General features: G+C 37.0%; 1 protein-coding gene across 1 annotated transcript; it reads left to right on the plus strand.

Moving 5' to 3' along the window:
* Positions 1–19,068: 19,068 nt before the first annotated feature.
* Positions 19,069–22,365, plus strand: LOC127081110 (PKS-NRPS hybrid synthetase cheA-like). The gene is made up of 3 exons (XM_051021394.1): positions 19,069–20,304; positions 20,432–20,766; positions 22,358–22,365. The coding sequence occupies exons 1-3, from the start codon at positions 19,079–19,081 to the stop codon at positions 22,363–22,365; spliced, it is 1,569 nt and encodes a 522-aa protein (XP_050877351.1). The 5' UTR covers positions 19,069–19,078.
* Positions 22,366–22,399: the final 34 nt, after the last annotated feature.

The raw sequence follows: 22,399 nt of genomic DNA on the forward strand, positions 1-22,399 counted from the left end.
TCTTACCATCTCCCACCTTCAAATCCACAGTTAAACTCACAGTTGACTTTTGTTGACTTTCTAGGGTTTCAGATGAATTGTACATTGACTGATGAGCTTTGAACATCCAATCTTTGGCCAAACCACTTCAAAATGATCCTTGAATCATATGAACTCATTGAACCAACCCTAGGGCTTTGATTCCATAGAAAATGCACTTGCTTGCTTGCACAACTGAATCTCCTAACCAGTCTTGATTGATGACATGTGATGGACTATGCAAATGTTAATGCAATGTTAATGACCTAAAATGAAAATGTATGTACAAATGGGAGGTGCAAATTTGAGGTGCTACAGTTTTCTTATCACCTCCGAATATCCACAATGGGTGGCCAATATTGTGCTTGTTCCTAAGAAATATGGAAAAGTCAACATGTGTGTTGATTATAGAGATTTGAACAAAGCTAGTATGAAAGATGATTTTCCTCTACCACACATTGATATGTTGGAGGATAATACAACTTAATTCAAAGTCTTTTCGTTTACGGATGGATTTTCCGGTTACAATCAAATCAAGATGGCACCTGAAGATATGGAGAAGACCACATTCATTACACCCTGGGGAATATTCTGTTATAGAGTAATGCCTTTTGGTTTATTGAATGATGGTGCAACATACCAGAGAGATATTACCACTCTTTTCCATGATATGATGCATAAAGAGATTGAAGTTTATGTTGATGATATGATTGCTAAATCAGGCGATGAAGAAGAGCATGTTGAGCATTTGTTGAAGTTGTTCCAGCATTTGAGGAAGTATAAACTCCGATTGAATCCTAATAAATGTACGTTTGGTGTTCATTCTGGTAAGTTGTTAGGCTTCATTGTCAGCGAGAAGGGTATTGAAGTTGATCCTGCCAAGGTCAAAGTAATACAAGAGTTTCCTGCACCCAAAACTGAGAAGCAAGTCAGAGGTTTTCTCGGCCGCTTGAACTATATCTCGAGATTTATATCACATATAACTACCACATGTGCGCCTATAATCAAGCTTCTTCAGAAAGATCAGTCTTGTGATAGGACCGAAGATTTCCAGAAAGCGTTTGATAGTATCAAAGAGTATCTTCTTGAACCTTCGATTTCATCTCCGCCTGTTAAAGGAAGACCTTTGATCATGTATTTGACTGTGCTTGACGAGAGTATGGGTTGTGCTCTTGGTCAGCAAAATGAATCAGGAAAGAAAGAATATGCAATTTACTACCTCGGTAAGAAGTTCACTGACTGTGAGACTCGATATTCTATGCTTGAGAAGACATGTTACGCATTAGCTTGGGTTGGTAAGTGTCTGCGCCAGTATATGTTAAATCATACTACTCTGGTTGATATCTAAAATGGATCAAATCAAGTACATTTTTGAGAAGCCTATTTTAACTGGGAGGATTATCCGTTGGCAGATGTTGTTATCTGGGTATGATATTGAATACCGATCTCAGAAAGCTATCAAAGGTAGTGTTTTGGCTGACCATTTGGCTCACCAACCAATTGAAGATTATTAGTCAGTGTAGTATGATTTTCCTGACGAAGAGATTTTGTACTTGAAGATGAAAGATTGTGATGAACCATTGCTTGGTTCCCGTTGGGGCATGGTATTTGATGGAGTTATTAATTCTTATGGTAATGGCATTGGGGAAGTGATTATTACTCCTCACGGAACTTATTTTCCGTTTATAGCTAGATTAACTTTCAAGTGTACAAACAATATGGCTGAGTATGAAGCTTGCATTCTGGGGCTTGGAGAGGCCATTGATCTCATAATCAAATATCTTGACGTCTATGGAGATTCAGCTTTGGTAGTCAATCAAATCAAAGGTGGACGGGAGACGAATCAACCTGGTTTGATACCAGATAGAGATTATGCAAGGAGAATTTCAACTTTCTTTACAAAAGTTGAGTTTCATCATATCCCTCGAGATGAAAATCGGATGGCAGATGCTCTTGCAACGTTGGCTTCAATAATTATGGTGAATTTTTGGAATTAAGTTCCTAATTTGACTGTGATGCGTCTTTATAGGTCACCTCATGTATTTGTTGTTGAAGAAGTCAACAACGAAAAGCCATGGTATTTTGATATCAAATGTTTCCTTCAAAGTCAAATTTACCCGTCTAGGGCATCTTTGAAAGATAAGAAGACTTTGAGAACATTAACCGGCAACTTATAGCTGAATGGTGATGTGCTTTATAAGAGAAATTTTGATATGGTTTTGCTCAGATGCGTGGATAGACATGAATCAGACCTATTGATGACTGAAGTCCATGAAGGTTCCTTTGGTAATCATTCCATTGGACATGCTATGGCCAAGAATATGTTGAGAGCATGTTACTATTGGCTGACAATGGAATCTGACTATTGCAAGTTTGTAAAGAAATGCCATAAGTGTCAAATTTATGTAGATAGGATCCATGTTCCTCCGACACTGTTGAACGTCATTTCCTCTCCATGGTCCTTCTCCATGTGGGGAATTGATATGATTGGCATGATTGAGCCCAAAGCTTCGAACGGGCATTGTTTCATTATGGTGGCTATTGACTACTTCACAAAGTGGGTTGAAGCGGCATCGTATGCAAATGTAACCAAACAAGTTATTGTAAGGTTTATCAAGAATCAGATTATATGTCGTTACGGTGTGCCAAGTAAGATCATTACTGATAATGGATCTAACTTGAACAATAACATGGTGGAAGCTCTTTGCAAAGACTTCAAGATTGCACATCATAATTCTTCTCCCTACAGACCCAAGATAAATGGGGTTGTTGAAGCTGCGAATAAGAACATTAAGAAGATCATTCAGAAGATGGTTGTGACATATAAAGATTGGCTTGAGATACTCCCATTTGCTTTGCATGGATACCGTACATCCATCAACACTTCAACATGGGCAACCTCTTTCTCTATTGTTTATGGCATGGAAGTTGTGCTCCCCATGGAGGTTGAAATCCCATCATTGCATGTCTTTATGGAAGCCAAGTTGACTGAAGCTGAATGGTGCCAGACCAGATATGACCAGCTGAATTTGATTGAAGAGAGGAGATTGACTGCCATGTGTCATGGTCAGTTATATCAGCAGAGAATGAGTAAAGCTTTTGATAAGAAGGTCAAGCCTCGTATGTTTAAAGAAGGTGACCTCGTGCTCAAGAAGATTCTATCTTTCAAACTAGATGCTTGGGGCAAATGGACTCATAATTATGAAGGCTCATATGTTGTTAAGGGAGCCTTTTCAGGCAGTGCTTTGATTCTAACAACTATAGATGGTGAAGAGTTCACTCTGTTGGTGTAAGCCCTAGAGGCCAATACTTTTGGTACTTGTATCGAATTATTTATTAATTAATAAAAAGGTTTTTTCTTTATTATGGTTGATTAATAAAGTCCCTGGAATAGATAGTCCGTTTAATGTATTAAGTGTGACTTAATCATGAGAGCACATTAAACATAAGGACACTATTCTTAAAGTATCCGTAGTCGAGCTTTAGTGTGAAGTGGGATAACATTAAAGCATTAAGACTATTATGTTTGTAGACTGATGATCACATCTCATGGATCATGGATAAAGAGTTATCAAGTCTTAAACATAGGTATGAATATTAAGAGTAATATTTATACCGGATTGACCCGCTATGAGAATACTATATAGAAAGTTATGCAAAGTGTCATAAGTTATTCTCATGGTGATAATGGTGTATGCCACTCTTCGACCTGAAACCACTATGGACCCTAGATGTAGAGTCGAGTGCTTTGTTGCTGATCCAACATTGTCCATAACTGGATAACCATAAAGACAGTTGATGGGTACTCCACAAAGCATGCTGAGGGACATGAGTGTCCTAGATGGAATTTGTCAATCCTGCGTAACAGGATAAATGTCTATAGGCCCAATATTGAACTGGACAAGGATGACACGGTCTATACCTTGTGTTCAATATAGACATAAGGGCAAAGGGGTAATTATACACATAATTATTATCACAGGAGGTTTTGTCAGATCACATGACATTTTCGTGTCTTGGGTAGTAGTGATGTGTTGCTAGATACCGCTCACTGTTTATTATGTTAAATGTGTGATTTAATATAATTGCCAACGTCGCGAAAACCTACAGGGTCACATACAAAGGACGGATTGATGAGAGATAGAGTAACTAAGGAACACCGTAAGGTACGGTGCACTTAAGTGGAATACGAAATATGGTAAGGTACCAAATACTTAAGTGATTTTGGCATATTATGAGATATGGGCCAAAATACACTTAAGTGGGCTTTTTAGCTTGAAGCCCACACACGTGGTTCTATAAATAGAACCCTTGGGTAGAAGCATTTTCATTCAGACTCAACTCAAGTGAAGACTTGGAATTTCGTTTCCCTCTCTCTCTCACTCAAAGCCTTCATTCGTACCAGCTAGCACTGAGATTGAACGAACCCGTTCGTGTGGACTGAGTAGAGATGTTGTCATCGTTCAACATTCGTGATCGCTCCATGGATTTGTATCCAAGGTTTTGATCGTTACAAGAAATCTGCACCAAAGGTTTGAATCGCCATAAGAGGTAACGATTTTATCACTGATCATGCCCATTCGTAAGGATCACTAAATGGAGAAATTTTTAAATTCCGCTGCGCCTTGGATGGCAATTCTCCTTCACACTCGTCATGTGAATGCCAATGCAGTAAAGAAATACTTTGCCTAAAAATAAAAGAATAACTCGCTAAGTTGAAAACCCGAAAGGGCGGCTTAGGCAAAAATGAGTGTCTCGGTGGATTGAAAACCCGAAAGGGCGATCCAAGAAAAAATTAGAGACATAAAACAGAAAAATTTATCCCGGTAGATTGAGTAATCCACCTTGGGGAAATCTAGGAAAAAATTAGGGATTATGGCAAGTAACTGCATCCGTCTGGTCCCGATCTTTGAAATAGTTTGGAGCAAGTTATTTGGTTCTAGTTCATCATCCTCAACCAAAGACAAAAGCACAACGGATTTCATAACTAGTAGGGGAAGTAGTGATCATTGTATTCAATGTAGCTCTTTTCCATGTAAATTACCATTCTCAAACTTTGTAAAGATCCATGGAGTCCTGTGATTGAAGGACTACCATTCTATTGAATAAAGTTGAGCTTCTATCCAATTGTTTCTATTCTTATTTACTTATGTTAAATAAAATTGAATTTTTATGATGTTAGTTTTGAAATAAATTAATGAATAATTATTTTTCTTAAAATAATAAAAGCAGTCACTTTAAGAATAACTTATTTCAGTAAGGAATGTCAACAACAATCTAAGAACAGGTAAGTCTTGAAGTGAGAAGCATTATTGGTCTTTGCCAAGCAGTTGGTTTGGTAACTATTTTCCTCCCCAACTATTTGTCATTTATCCCCAGCTTGGCCGATGAGTTTCTCCCCGAGTGTTTTCTCATCCCCAGTAGAGTTAGTGAGTCTCATCTCCAGTTAAGCTCATGATCGATCCCCTTTGCAAATCCATATTCCCCAGCTGAGGTGCTCATGTTTTGTATCTCCTAGTTTGTGATTTACGATTGGACCCTGGATATCCGGAACCTTTATTTGTTTTCCAGGTCCCCATTTTCATTTGTTTGTATTGTATAACCCCGACAGTTTCTCCCATCTGTGAGTCAGATCCGATTATATTTTCCTTGGAATTGGTTTACTTCACAATTTCTGAGAAGAATTCGATGATTATTGAGGGGGTCTATTGGTCTTCCAGATCTCAGCATCCCCAACAATTTGCTCGATTCCTGACTCAGAGTTTTATCTCTTGTATTCCCCGGCAGAGTTTATCTTCTGATAGAAGATCCCTCGTTCCCGGAAGTATTTGGTTCTGAGCAGCATTTGATTTTTTCCCCTGCAAGGTTGTCTCCCATTTGATATGGTGTTGACTTAAAATTCCCCGCAGTGTTGATTTGTTTGAATCCTCAGCATATCCTTCTATATCCTCGACATGTTTAGGAGATCATCCTTCAGCAATGCTCTCTCTCTCTCTCCTCAGAGTTTACTGAGATTTATTGAAAGCATGTTCCCCATGACTTTCCACAACCATAATTGATTTATTCAGAGCTAGATGATTTATTTTCATCCCTAGCATTTTTCTCCAATTGGTGCTTCCATCTTGTTGAGATTAGCCGAGTGTTGTGGTGATGATTCAAATCTTTGTTATTTGTATGCTTTGTGATGTTTTGTCAGCATGATCATAATCATACGCATGCATACTCATGCATAAAACACAGCATCAGATATTTCATTATGCATTTTATCGCATTGGTTTTTCTTCTAATCCCCCACTTTGGTGATATTATTTTCCCATTCAGATTTGGTGTGTTTGTCCTCCTTCAATTGTAGAGTGTCATCCCCTTAAGCAGAAAGAGTTTAACCTTTCTCATTCCCCACTGAGTTATTTCTTCGTGGATGATTGTTATTTCATTTTCCTCCCCAGTTAATTATCTGGATGGAACCACTCCCTTTGAGTTATATCCTCATTAGGCTGAGTCTTTTCTTGACCGTTTCTTTCTAGTTATTACCTAGATAGATATTTTAGTCTCCCGAGAGTCTATTACCCAGTAACTGGTAATTTTTTTTCTTGATGTTGAGTACATTACTTTTGTCCAATACCTGGTAAAATGTAACCTACTTCCTTTGAGTTTATCCTTGATATGTTCATCCTAACCGATGACTGATATTCTTCCTTTTTGGTTTTCTACCCAGTAAAAAGGTAGTTGTAATCCCTACTTTTATTCCTAGAGAGTTTATCCTTGATATGTTCACTTTAACCAATGACGGATTTTCTCTTCTTTATGGTCTTTTGCCCAGTAAATGGTAGATATAAATCCTACTTTTCCCCTTAGAGTTAATCCTTGATATGTTCACTCTAACGAGTGACATATTCTCTCTATTTTTGTGGTCTTCTGCCCAGTAACCGGTAGTTGTAAATCCCATTTCCTCTGCTAAGTCTATCCTTGATATGTTCATCCTAACCAATGACAGATATTCTTTATCTTTGGTCTCCTACCCAGTAACTGGTAGTTGTAATTCCTATTTCTCCCTGACAGTTTATCCTTGATATGTTTACATTAACAGGTAACAGATATTCCTCCTCATTCCCTAGGTGGTATATCCTTGATATGTTCATCCTAACCAATGACAAATATTCTTCCTTTGAGTTTATCCTTGATATGTTCACTCTAACCAGTGACGAATTCTCTCTATTTTTGTGGGTTTCTTCCCAGTAACCAAAAGTTGTAAATCCCATTTGATATTTTCTCCCCAGTAGGTTATTCTTACCCAGTAACTGGTAATGGATACACCTATTTTGCCTCAGCGAGTCGTCCTTGATATGTTTACCCAAACCGGTAACGGATGTCTTGCTGCCAGAGTGTATTATCTTCCTACCCAGTAACCGGTAATAGATAATATATCTCTTTTACTCCTGTATTGAAGTTCATTCTTTCCCAGTTGAGTTTGAGTGTGTATTTCCTCAGTGAATCGCCATTTCATGTTTGGTTTGATTATTTCAACTTTGTTCTGATCTATTCTTATCACCTACATATTTTCCTTATCCCCAAACTAAGTCTTTTCATTGATTTATTTTCATGGAAATCCCCTCGTGTCTCCCAGCAGTTTTAAGTCGTAGCCTGGCCTACGCACGACTTTTATCCCCAGAGTCTTTGTCTCCCTAGTGAGTTTTACTTATGGAATGCATTATGCTCCTGTGGACTTTCAGTCTCTCAGGATTCTTTTCCTTTGTGGCAATATATTCCCCATAAAGATTACTTTTAACATTCATATCATATGCATCATGAGGTCTCTTAAGGACAAAAATTTATTTCTAGATGTTGTTATTTAAGTCTATTCTACTGAGTTGATACAAAAATTTTAACCTTCACATCCTCAGCCAGAATGTCCTTAAATAGGGGCAGCTGTAAGACCCCAATTTTGACCCTAAGATCCTGAAGGAGAATTGCGATCCAAAACACAGCGGAAATTAAAATTTTCTTCTTTAGAGATCCTTACGAATGGTCATGATCAGTGATAGAATATTTACCTCTTGTGTCGATTGAAACCTTTGGTGCAGATCTCTTGTGACGATCAAAACCTTTGATGCAGATCCACGAAGCGATCACGAACGTTGAACGATGACAACGTCTCTACTCAGTCCATACGAACGGATTCCTTCAATCTCAGTGCTAGCTGGTACGAATGAAGGCTTTGAGTGAGTGAGAGAGAGAGAGAGAGAACGGAAATAATGCAACCGCAATGAATGCTTTTGCACAAGCGTTCTATTTATAGAACCACTTGTGTGGGCTTCAATCTAAAAGGCCCACTTAAGTGTATTTTGGCCCATATCTTATAATATCCCCAAAATCACTTAAGCCCATGGTACCTTACCATATTTCGTATTCTACTCAAGTACACCGTACCTTACGATGTTCTATAATTCACTTAAGGGCACCGTACCTTACGGTATTCCTTAGTTACTTTATCTCTCATCAATCCGTCCTTTGTGTGTGACCTTGTAGGTTCTCGCGGCATTGGCAATTATATTAAATCATGTATTTAACATAATAAATAGTGAGCGGTATCTAGCAACACATCACTGCTACCCAAGACACGAAAATGTCAAGTGATCTGACAATTCCTTCTGTGATAATACTTATGTGTATAATTACCCTTTTGCCCTTATGTCTATATTGAACACAAGGCATAGACCGTGTCATCCTTGTCTAGTTCAATATTGGGCCCATAGACATTTATCCTGTTATGCGGGATGGGCAAATTCCATCTAGGTCACTCATGTCCCTCAGCATGCTTCGCGGAGTACCCATCAACTGTCTTTATGGTTATCCAGTTACGGACAACGTTTGATCAACAATAAAGCACTCGACTCTACATCAAGGGTCCATAGTGGTTTCAGGTCGAAGAGTGGTATACACCATTATCACCATGAGAATAACTTATGACACTTTGCATAACTTTCTATATAGTATTCTCATAGCGGGTCAATCCGGTATAAATATTACTCTTAATATTCATACCTATGTTTAAGACTTGATAACTCCTTATCCATGATCCATGAGATGTGATCATCAGTCTATATACATAATAGTCTTAATGCTTTAATGTCATCCCACTTCACAATAAAGCTCGACTACGGATACTTTAAGAATAATGTCCTTAGGTTTAATGTGATCTCATGATTAAGTCATACTTGATACATTAAACAGACTAGCTATTCTAGGGACTTTATTAAACAAACGTAATAAAGAAAAAGCCTTTTATTATTAATAAATAATTCGATACAAGTACCAAAAGTATTGACCTCTAGGGCTTACACCAACAGATCCCTCATGTTATCTCATCATTTGCATTGGATTTGGGATCACACCTTGACATCCTCCTTACCCCTCATTCATTGGGTTTGCATTGGGAGAGATCACCCAATATATTTGATTGTATCATACTTTATTTTTGTTTTTTTACTAACCAAAATACAAAAAATATGTCTATGTATAGCCTTGTTTCTTTTGTAGGTAGTGTGTGCTTCCACCTATGTCTCATCCAGCTCATATTTAGGGTTTGAGACCCTTAGAGCAAGGAGACCAATCAAGAAATGGTTCACATTGGTTCTAAAAATCATATATGGATCCCCATGATTTTCATTTATCATTTTGATCAAGAATTCATCAAGAGTTTGAAGCTAGTTTGCATTGGAAACCCTAATTCATTTGGGTATCTTGTGTGACTTCCTCAACAAGTTTCTTCAAACTTTTATCAAGAATTTAAAGGGATACTTCATATTACATCATATTATACATATATGATCCTCCATGAGTCCCAAAGATCAAGGGAACTTCAAGCTTGCAAGTTCGTTCAACCCTTGATAAGAGGTCAACTTCCAAAGACCATAACTTGCTCAACTTTTATGATATGAAGGCCATCCAAGTTCCATGATAAATTTCTATATGTTGTCTCCAACTTTTATTCTTTGATAAATGTCAAATTCAATTTGCAAGGGCATGTTCCAAGAGGAAATATTTTAGGTCATTTTGGGCCATCATCATTGAACAAGCAATTTTCCTCAACTCCTAAAATGCATAACTCCCTCATGTAAAATCCAAACGAGGTCTAATTTGTGAACCAAATTTAAGAGGGGTGAAATATCTACAACTTTGATTAAGGAACTGTTTCCATTTGAAGCTCATAGAAAAAGTTATTCAAGGTGGAAGAAGTGGTCATTTGACTTTGTACTTAGAAAATTTTCAACTATGTTTGACTTCTCCAACTTCCAACTCAAAATTCATCATGATCCAAGCTTTGAATGGAAAAGTTTTAAACATGAAAGGCGTTCCCCTTAATGTCACCTTTCCAAAAAGTCCAAGGTCACCTTATTTGGACCAAGATTGAAGGACTTGTGCATGGGTATAACGCATGGCCCCATTTGGATAGATTTATGATCAATTTTCATTTCAACATTGCATGGTCCCTTGTTAAAGTTACAACATCATTTGAAAAGTAATTTGGACCTGTTTACATCATTTCATGGGCCTATCACACACCCATGCAAGCATGCACATCACATTACCATTTTGGCCAAATTTTGAAAGTGTATGGAAAACAATGAACATGGCTATAAATACAGCTCCCTTGAGCTCAAAATGAGGATACTCTTGCCCAAGATTTGACCTACTTCTTCCCCAAACCCCATTGAAAGGATAATCTTAAAGATTTCTTTAGAAATCGAGTTTCAATTCTCATTCTGTTTTGGAATTGAAACTCCAAGAGTCCAAGCCTTTTAATCATCAATATCATCTCCTGCAAGTAGATAGAAGCAAGCCAAGCCAAATTGAAGGAAAGATCGAGCTCAATTGAAGCAAACGGAAGGTTAATTTTCAGATTTTTCTCTTCTTCGATTCTCCCTCAATTCTCTATCATTTTGCTTGATCTTTGGTTGTCTGAAGACCTACCAATGTAGGCAATAAGATTGAGTTGCTTTGAGGTTAAATCGAAGCAACTCAGTTCATACTCCTCAATTTTCAATTCCACGTATCTTTCAATATAGTGAGAATTTGAGAATTTTGAGGATAAATTTGGATTCCTGGCGTTTTTCTCTTCAAATTAGTGTATGCACTTTTTTATTTTAGTGAAGGTTGATGGTGGACCAATCCGGTGAGGTCCACCGGAGAAGATGACCGGAGCCCTAGCTCTTGTGGTGTGTTGGCACCCTCTCATCCCTTTGATCGTGTTTAAACACTTTAATCAGGTCCATTGGTTTGCATGACCATGTTTGCAGCACGTTTGACTAGTGTGTTTGGTGGACACCACACGCGTGACCATCAGATTTGCCCCCTCAATTAATGAGGGAGATTTGATGGCTCTTATTTTTTTGTAATTTTTTATTTCTTTTAATTGCTCTTATTTCATTTAATTCATAATAAATCCATTTTTAATCCAAAAAATATGGTACTTTCACCAAAAAAAATATTTTTCTCTTCAATATTCTGAATTAAAATTATTTTTTGGAATAATTTTGGTATTTTTTATGAATAAAATGTTTTTGTGCATATTTTTAATTATTTAAAAATACTTCTGACTTTTTGAAAATTGTGAAATTTTTTGTCTAAGGTCCTTTGACCTTGTTTGACCTAGGATAAATCCCTTGTCCATTTATTTGGTGTTTTGAAGGGATTTTAGGTTTTGTCCAAATTAAAATGTATTTTAATTCATTTTTAATATGATTTTTAATTGATTAAATGTTTAAAAGTATTGTTGAGCCATTTTTATGGTCTTGCGATGTTTGACTTTCTGTTTGGGCCTTGGTCATGGTTGATTTGACTTTTGTTGGATCAAAACCATTGGATTTAGGGGATTGATGAAATGTGCATTTCATCTCCCAAAATGAATGGATGGTTTTGATCAGATGAAATTCCTCCCATGATCAATTTGTATTTCTATTTCCCCCTCCCTCTTCATCTTCATCCCTATTCCTCCCCATTTCCCTTATTTGACCAATGAAATCTCTAATGTCTAAAGGCTAATTGATTCATCAATGACCTTGCATCAGATGAATCAATACAAGTATGACTGAGATAGGTCCCTCCCATTTTTCTTTAGTGTGTGGTATGTTTTTTGGATGTCTTAACGAAAGTTCATCTCTTCAGTTGAGAGTTGTTTGGGCTACAACCCGAAACACTTAACTCCGTCTTTCTTTTTGGCTTTACCCTATAGTGGCGACCTGCTAGTCCATGTATTGGTAAATGCCTACCTTGCTCTTTGATTCAGAGTCTATCTCCTTCTTGGATCCGAGATACTATCCTTCATTGATCTCGAACTGTTTGTTTCCCCTGCAAGTGATACATTATTCCTTGTACCATCCAGTACTGCAATCATTCCTTGAGTTAGTGTTTGTCTTGTGAGTCCCCCGTCGCTTAGACAATTATCTCTCTCTCCTTGTTTCATGGCAGTTAATCCCTGAAATTGGGTTTGTCTTGTGAGTCTCCATTGCTTGGACAAATACCTTTTGTTACCATTCTGTTGGTACAAATCATACTCTTTATCACTGTATGTCTCTCTTTCTATTCTCGTGGTTCTGAACTACGATTGCTCTGATTTTCTCATGGCACAATGAGAATACGTAGGCACGAGGATGTGAATCCTTGGCGAGCATACTTCTAATTATTCCTCCTTCGCCTTAGGGCATCACTCATATCTTTCACTATCCATCATCTACCTTCGATCATAAATCGTTCACCCAGTGACATACTGTCTCTTTGATATCAAAATACACTTTCTTTGGAATTCCATATACACATCCTTTTAGGACACCTAATGTAGTCCGCCTTTCTACCTAGAGTTGTTTGGGCTACAACCTCAAACACTTAATTCCTTCTTTTTTGGCTAAACACCCTATAGTGGTGGCCCACTAGTCCACGTATTGGTTAAAGTTGTTTCCCTCTATGGTATGAATTTCACTTATTTTATGGATTCCAATACACTTTCACCTTTTGATTTCAAACAATACTTCTCCAGTCACTTATCACCAAATATTCAGTTTTTGTGACTTCGGTCACTTCATTCCGTTCATCTCCATGATACACTCATATTCTACCTTCACTTACTCCAGGTGATATACCAGTTATCTTTGAGCCAAATATACTACCCCTTTGTGCTCCTCCTTGCATCACCTTGTGAACCAAGATATGTTTGGGACCGCGCCCAAAAACCTATTTCTTCGTCTTTTTGGCTTTACCTTATAGTGGCGGCCTGCTAGTCCATGTACTGGTAATAGCCACCTTAGTCTTGGGTTCATATTTCACCCTTGTTGGAGCTCAAAACACTGTTCTTTGGTTCAAACCATTTTTCTATCACACTTTTTTCCACCTCATGCCTCTAGTTCCTTGAACTACGAAGCTCTAAATTCCTTATTGCACTATGAGGATACATAAGCATGAGGGCCCTAATCCTCACCGAACACTTTATATGTTTCCTTTCCTTTCCCGTCCTTTTGCGAGTAACTCTTAGATCTAACACCTATTCGACCGAGAACAATCAAAACGGTTCCCATGGAGTACCATGGATGTTTGGGATGCTAATACATTCCCCTTGTATAACCGACTTCCTTACCCAACATATCTTTTTCCCCCGGGTTTTATCGATGTTTTCCCTTCCCTTTGGGGATAAATAAAGTTCGATGGAGACTCTGTTGTATGTTCGAGCGTGCGATACGTTCGGGTATATTTCCGCTAGCTTCACACATGTTCTTTTATTTTAGACTTATTGAATATATTAATTCAAACTTCATTTATAAAATGCTACTAACAATAACACATATATTCTTAAGTTTTAGATTATTTGTTTTCCCTTAAACTTGTGAATAATTTGATTATTTATTTATCATATTCACACTAAATTGACTAATTTAAATAAATGAATAAAACATGGGATTTACTTATTCAATAAAAATGAGATTTGCAATTCTCACAAAATTAATTATTTTAAGTGATTAAAATGTATGATTCTGACTTATTAATTAAATTAAATTATGTTCTTCTACTTAATAAAATAAAGGGTGTTTCAATTTACTAAATTAACCATTTGTAAAATAATTCTAATAATTCTAATTTCAAGTACAAATAAATCATTTTGAGAAAAAGATACATATTTTTAATCTAATTAAATTAATTTATCATAATATAGTAACTCATCAAATCAAATAATGTATTATGTTAGAAATAAATATTGTATCACCACCACTCTGAATAAAATAATAAAATACATATAGTGAATAGGTTTGAATTTAAATAAAAGTCAATTATTGTAGAATTCACAATTTTCATCTCATGAATAAAATAAATTAAATCAACGTATACTAATTTAATAAAATTGGTGTTTTAATAATTTATTTAAATTTATTACACATAAAATAACTCATTTAATAAATAACAAATCATAAAGGTTATTGAGACAAATATTTATAATATAAATATTTAAAATTTTGGGGTGTTACAGAATGCAAATAATTATGCAACATCCATAGATTCAAAGCATTAATGGCATAATAACTCAAGTTCAAAACTCTGGCATATATATACAACAATGCAATAATGATATGCAATAATGTATGTTAACAACATAAAATAATCCGGATAATCTGTGTATATTGCTTAATGCAGGATCAAAGGTTTGACGTCCATGAGAATAAGGTATGTAGAGTTTATGATTTCCTGGGAAAAAACCATATCCCCCTCATAGGTAGGTTCTAGTCTTCAGAAGGTAGTCCTTATAAGGTCTTCGAGAGTCATCGACTTGAAATGAAAATACCCTGCCATAGTGAATTCTCATAGGACAAAATTACTTCCAAGTGAATCTAGTCTGGGTGTGGCTGTCGTGACAACCCAACGCGTGAAACGCGGGTGTACATGACTATCCACGTATATATCCTGTGTATGTACTCAGCTCGGGTATAAAGCTTCACTCATGTAGTATAACCCCTACCTAATAGAGAGTATAACATATAACATCATGTATAAACAATATTTAAAGAAATAAAGAATGCGATAAATAAAGCGAGTAGAGTAATAAAGGTAAACACCCAAGCAAAAGGAGAAGCAATCAAAACCAGGCTCGACTCCTTTTAACGATTAGGAAGTACTCCAAGCAGCGAAGTAGTCCCCATTAGAGTTGCTAGATGAAGCTGAGGATACTCAAGAAGAGAGCCTGAACTACAAGCAAACTCCCCAGCAGAGTCACCAATCGAAGCTAGCGGAAATATACACAAGTGCATCGCACGCTCAAACATACAACATAGTCACCATCGAACTTTATTTATTCCTGGAGGAAAGGGAAAACATCGATAAAACCCGGGGAAAGAGATATGTTGGGTAAGGAAGTCAGTTATGCAAGGGAAAGGTATTAGCACCCCTAATATCCATGGTACTCCATGGGAACCGTTTTGATTGTTATTTCTCGAATGAGTGTTATATCTAAAAAATTCTCGCGAAAGAATAAAGGAAAAGGAAAGAAATAGATAAAATGCTCGGTGAGGATTATGACCCTCATTCTTACGTATCCTCATAGTGCACTGAGGAATTCAAAGCTCCGTAGTTCATAGAACTAATGACAGGAGATAAAAAGAAGAATGATAACAAGTATGGTCTGAACCAAAAGGTAATATTGTTTGAACTCCCAAAGGGGTGAAATATGAACCCAAGAGTAAAACTGGCATTGACCAATATGTGGACTAGCTGACAGTATCTGCGACTATATGGTATAACCGAAAACAATGAGAATTAAATGTTTGGGTACGAGCCAAATAACTCTTGGTTCACAAAGAGATACAAGATGGAACTCAAAGGATATTTTATTTGGCTAAAAGATAAGGTATATCACATGAAGCGAATGAAGGTAGAATATGAATGCATCATGGAGATGAATGAAATGAATGACCATAGTCACAAAACTGAATATTTGGTAGCAAGTGACTGAAGAGGTATAATTTGAAACCAAAGGTAAAGGTATACATTGGAATCCATATGAGAAACAGAATTTGTACCCTAGAGGGAAACAATGTCTTATCCAAAAAGAAGGAATTATAGGTATAAGTACGAGCCAAATAACTCTAGGTACAAATGTGGATTGCCACTATATGGTCATAAAAATGTGTATATGGAATTCCAAAGAAAACTGTATTTCGGTTTCAAAGAAATGATATGTCACTAGGTGAAAGGTACAGTGATTGAAGGTAGATAATGGATCATGAAAGATATGAATGGTGCCATAAGGCGGGAGGAATAAATAAGCATGCTCGCAGAGGATTTGAATCCTCATGCCTACGTATTCTCACTGTGCAATGAGAAAGTCAGAGCAATCGTAGTTCGTGGAACCACGAGAACAAATGGAAATTGAAAGTGATGAAAAGAATAACTTTCACCAACATAATGGTATCAAGGGAACCCACAAATGGTGAGTTAACTTTAAACCAAAGAGTAAAATGGCGTCTTAGCCTAAAAGAATGAATTAAATGCCTGGGTCTGATCCAAATAACTCTTGGTTCACAAGGTGGACTGTCATTATATCATCCTAAAAGGATGTTCATGGAGTCCAAAGAGAAGTATATTTTATCTAAAAAATATGGTATTGATTGACGAATGAAGAATGAAGTGTTAATAAATAAGGTAGCTCATTGAGACTCTGAATTCTCCTACCTACGTATTCTCACAGTGTAATGAGAAAGTCATAGCTTTCGTAGTTCAGCCTACTGCGGCTGAAAGAAAAGGAAAACTGATTGACTTGCTAGGTTACACAACCCTTCAAGACTAAAAAATGAGTTCCAAGGTTCACAACCTTCTAGGAAAGGTATCAGTACCAGAGTCTATAACTGATGATGTCGAGGAATTGAACAGCCAAGGTTTATCACCTTACAGGGCAAAGAGAAACAGATGTTATAGTCCATGACTCTCAGGGAAAAGAGCTGAATTGAATAACCAAGATTTACTGCCTCTCAAGGCAAGGAACCGAATTGGACTGCCAAGGTTTATCACCTTACATGGTAAAGAGAAATAGATGCCAGAGTCCATGACTCTTAGGGAAAAGGCTTGAACTGAATAGCCAAGGTTTAACACCTCTCAAGGCAAGAAATTGAATTTCCAAGGTTTAACACTTCTCAAGGCAAGGAACAAGTGCCAAGGTTTATCACCTTACAAGGGAAAAAATAAGAGCCAAGGTTATTCACCTTTCAAGGAAAAGAATTGAATGAAAGAGAGTGTACAACCACAAATTGCTAATAGCAAAGGTGTCCCATTATTGAAGTGTTTGAATGATTGATGCTTGCTTGAAGAATAAGACTTATCAATTGTGTGATTCAAATTGCACTAAAGTATATGAAAAAAGGCGAATAGCTTGAGCAATTGGGTCATGTGTCCCGTACCCAAGGATATCCTAGACAAGGATAGGAGTTCTCCACTCTCATCATTCTTTGTTTCTTAAGCCTCATAGCGCGCAACTCAAATCAAAATTGACAAGTTGCTGATAGGAGATCATGTGTGTTGATCCTATTAATGTAATGTTACTCGTCGTAGAAGAAGACTTGACAATCACATAATTCAAATTATGCTAAAGTCTATGAATAAAGGTGAATACAATGATCAACTGGGTCAAGCATCTCGTACCCAAAGATATTCATAATGAGTTAATGTAACTCTCCATGCTCATCCATTCTCTATTGCTTAAGGCTCGTGCCACACACTTTGAATTATGATCATCAAGTAATGATACTTTTGCAGTGCTTTAGAAGTAATCCACTTTGCTAGCTATGCTTGACTGATGTTGACTTGACGTCTTGATCTTGCCTTTGAACCTTGAGGTCTTGAGCTCCTGAGATTCAGCATATCCGCAATAGCTTGAGCGTAATGAACTTGCCATATCAAGTGATCAAGGGTCTTTTGATCACTTGAATGGGCTTGGGGCTTACAACACAATTACAAAGGATTTGATCGTCCAAAGTGTCATTTGGTCAACACTAATCGATGGGATTGAAATAATAGTTGAGCTATGCACAATAATAAATCCTAAATAAATCAGACAATTCTGGTTAAATCCCTAAACTAGGGGAGCATGTATTAAAAATCAAAATTTTATGTCCTAAGGGCAAAATGGTCATTTCACAAAATGAAATTAAATCAAACTATGTAAAACCAATTAGTCAATTAAAAACCATTCATGAATATGTGATGAGAATGGAATTAGGCTAAGTTTAATTTCACAAAAAACTAAAATCTCTAAAGACAACAATTAATTGATTAATTACAATTATTTCTACAAATCATAATAATCTAATTAACCTCACAAATAGCCGATTACAATTAATCATAGAAATTTTAATGCTTACAAATAATCATCTTAATCACCATTAGCATAAAAAACTGAACTCAAATCCTAAATTAATTAGAATTGGTTAAGCTAATTAAAAAAATTAATTAAGGTTAAGTTAACGAGCATAACACCAAGGGTCTGGGTCTGAAAACCAGGTGCAATAAGAGATTATTGGGCCTAAAGCCCAAAATTCGCTACCAAATAAAAAGGGATGGCACACTTGTGCAGGGTGCAAATAGCAATATTTGGGCTTGAAGCCCATAATCACCATCCAAGCCAAAATGTGGTGCGGAAAATTTTACCTTGTACCCCTACAATTAATCCTATACCCCTACAAAAATTTAAAAATTCCCATTTTACCCTTAATTGGTTTTAACCAATTTACCATTTCATTTTTACCATTCAGTTGAAAATTACAAAAATTACACTTTCACACCCCTCGCACCGGAACACCTGCAAAAAGACTTCCGGTATGTATTTTTCCAAACCGGAAGACTTTTGGGAAGACTTCCGGAACACAAAAAAAGCAAACCGGAACATTTAAGGAAAGAGTTCCGGTTCACATAAAAAAATTTCAAAAAAAATTTGCATACCGGAACTCTTTGGAGAAGTGTTCCGGTTTGCTTTTTTTGTGTACCAGAAGTCTTTCTTTAAGTCTTCCGGTACGTGTTTTTTTTTTTTACAGAAATGGAAAATCTTCCCAAAATATGTGTAGATACTACTGATGCGTTTATGACGACGGAAAGATTTGGTACACGAGAAGAGGTTATCAGATGGATTAAAGAGGTTGGAATCGACAATAAAGTAACTGTTATTATCAGTCGTTCAGATACTGAAACGGGGAAGAGAGGGAGAAGTAACAAAATAATATTTGGCTGTGATAAAGGTGGGAAACACAAGATTAGTGATAGTGGTACCCAAAGTGCGTCCAAGAAATGTGGATGTCCATTTAAAATCAGGTCGACTCCGGCGAAAGATGGATCTGGTTGGAAGATTGATGTAAAATGTGGGTTACATAATCATGGTTTACCTGATAGATTAGAAGGTCATTCGTTTATTGGTAGGTTGACCACAGATGAGAAGCAACATGTCGCTGATTTGGCAAAGAGACATGTAGCACCTAGAAACATTTTGCTTTCCTTGCAAGACAAGTTTCCTGAGAATGTCACTCGTATTACGCAAGTATACAAGCATAAGAGTGTGATAGAAAAAGAGATAAGAGGTCCAAGGAGTGAGATACAACATCTGTTTAAGCTTATTGAGGATGCAGGATATGTGTATTGGAGTAGGAAAAAGGATGACTCGGAAGTGGTGAGAGAGATATTTTGGGCACATCCTGATTCAGTGAAGTTGTTGAATATATTTCCGATTGTGTTAGTTATGGATAGCACCTACAAGACAAACAAATATAGACAACCTTTGTTTGAAATTGTTGGCATGACATCGACTGAGTTGACTTTTGCTGTTGGATTTGCATATATGGAGTCTGAGCAAACAGAGAATTTTTGCTGGGTATTGGAGAAATTAAAAGAGTTGTTTGTGAAGAAAGACATGTGTCCACAAGTGATTTTGACAGATAGAGATCTTGCTTTGATGAAAGCAATTGAAGTTGTGTTTCCCAACTCGATTAATTTGCTATGTAGATTTCACATTAACAAAAACGTTGGTGCCAAATGCAAACAACATGTGGTGAATGACCTGCAAAAGACGATAGACACATTATGGATGGAAGTTGTCTGGGCTAGTGATGAGGTTGAGTATGGTCAGCGGTTGCATCAACTTGAGCAAGCATGTGTTGATTATAGTGGATTTATTAATTATGTGAAAGACACATGGTTGACTCCACATAGGCATAGATTTGTTGGAGCATGGATTAATCGAGTCCTACATTTGGGTAACACAACGACTAATCGGTACGTCTTATAATTTTATATTTGATATTTTTTTTATGTTTTTTGATGTGTTATTTTCAATATTTGATATTTTTAATACTTGATATTTTCAATATCTAATGGTATTTTTTATATCTGATATTTTTAGGGTTGAATCTGCTCATTGGAAGTTAAAGCAGATGTTAGGAAACAGTATAGGTGACATGGTCAAATGTTGGGAAGCCATGAATAACAACTTGAGGTTACAACTGGGAAACATTAGAGCTTCATTTCAAAAGAGTTTTTACGAAGTTGAGAACGCGCACGTAAGTCCCTTTTATGGTTATTTGCGTGGTTCCGTATCTCGAGCTGCTTTGAGACGTATTGCTGAAGAGTTATTGAGAGTTGATTATGTTGGAACTAACAGGCAAATATGTGGTTGTACTCTTAGAACATCTTATGGGTTACCTTGTGCTTGTGAGTTAGGAAGATACAGAGTAGGTGGTATACCGATACCGATACCCATTGCCACCGGTCACATTAGATTGGAAGAAATTTCGTTCTCATATAGCAACTACTTGGATGCTAGGATTTGCAGGACGTATGCAACATTGGCAATTACTTACACCTGTATTAGCATGATTATGTAATCAAAACATAAATATGTAATCAAAACATGAAATCTATATTATTATGTCTATTATATTCAAAGCTTAATACATATAATCAATGTGAACGAGAAATATGCAAAGCTTCAAATAAATCAGAAAACTGTGGATCTTCCTCTTCAACATTAACCTGTCTCAGATAGCGACGAATCAATGTAGATACACGAGCCCAATCAGGATCAGATGGCCCGGCGTCACATACAGGAACGGGTACCTCTCTAGGAGCGTCACGATGGGGAGGGACCAACCGTGGATGGGAAACACGATAATACCACTCCAGATAACCGTCTACTACCTCAGATGGAGTGGTGGCCACGGAAGATGAACCGATCACATCGACAACACTCTGATGGTAACTGATCCAATCAACATCAATATCCGTCGCCATCATACAATCCAGAGGTGGGGATGGAACATACTGCCTATACCCGAACTGACGTAAACATCTATCAGGCAAGTATGGAACAACTGTTTCACCCCACTTCAAACAGCCCCTGTAAAGACATATCTCATCAAATACACGCCATGCTCTATGATCCTCAAATGGTCGCCAGATGACGTCGGTAGGTGTCAGCTCGTCCAATGCAGAGACAAGATTTGTGTCTATCTTGTTCAGACTCGTTCTCTGCAGTGAAGCTAAACCGGATCTAGATACCCAACTCTCCATCTGTGGTGGAAGAGCCAATGGAACCCTAGAATTCAACTTCAGTCCATGTCCGGCAACCTTCAACTCTTTCTTTGGTCCTCTTTCCTAAAAACAATTAAAACACATATTAGAAAACAAATTATAAAATATTCAACTATTATTCATTTTCAAATATAGTCCGTTTACTTACCTCACCGAACCATATATGTCGAGCAACATGATGCTCGTACTTCACCAAAAGCGATGTATCGTACGGCCCTCCTGGATATCCAGTCGGCTCAGCTGCAGCTGCAGATGAAGATGCACCCCGGTCTAACGTGCGGACTGGAATCCGGCCATCTGCACCTCTTCTTCGAACCACTGCAAAAATAATGTAAAAAAAAATAATTAAAATTAAAAATAAAAAAATAAAATAAAAATTACGTACCGGAACACTTCAAAGAAGAGTTCCGGTACACATCATCCAAACCGGAAGACTTGAAGAAAGTGTTCCGGTATACAAGTATACAAACCGGAAGACTTTCTAGAAGACTTCCGGTTCAGTGTCCATAAAAACAACAAACCGGAACACTTTAGAGAAGTGTTCCGGTATACACTTTTCAAACCGGAAGACTTACTCTTAAGTGTTCCGGTATACAATGCAAAAACGCCAAAAAAATTTCTTCTCCGGAAGTCTTCAACGAAAATGGTAAAAAAATTTTGAAACGGAAAATATACCCTATTTATATGAGGGTATTTTGGTCAAAAAAATTTAAATGTAGGGGTATGGGTACAATTGTAGGGGTATAGGGTAAAATTTTCTGTGGTGCGATATGGAGCAGAC

This window comes from Lathyrus oleraceus, chromosome 5, assembly GCF_024323335.1.
Source record: "Lathyrus oleraceus cultivar Zhongwan6 chromosome 5, CAAS_Psat_ZW6_1.0, whole genome shotgun sequence".
NCBI lineage: Eukaryota > Viridiplantae > Streptophyta > Magnoliopsida > Fabales > Fabaceae > Lathyrus > Lathyrus oleraceus.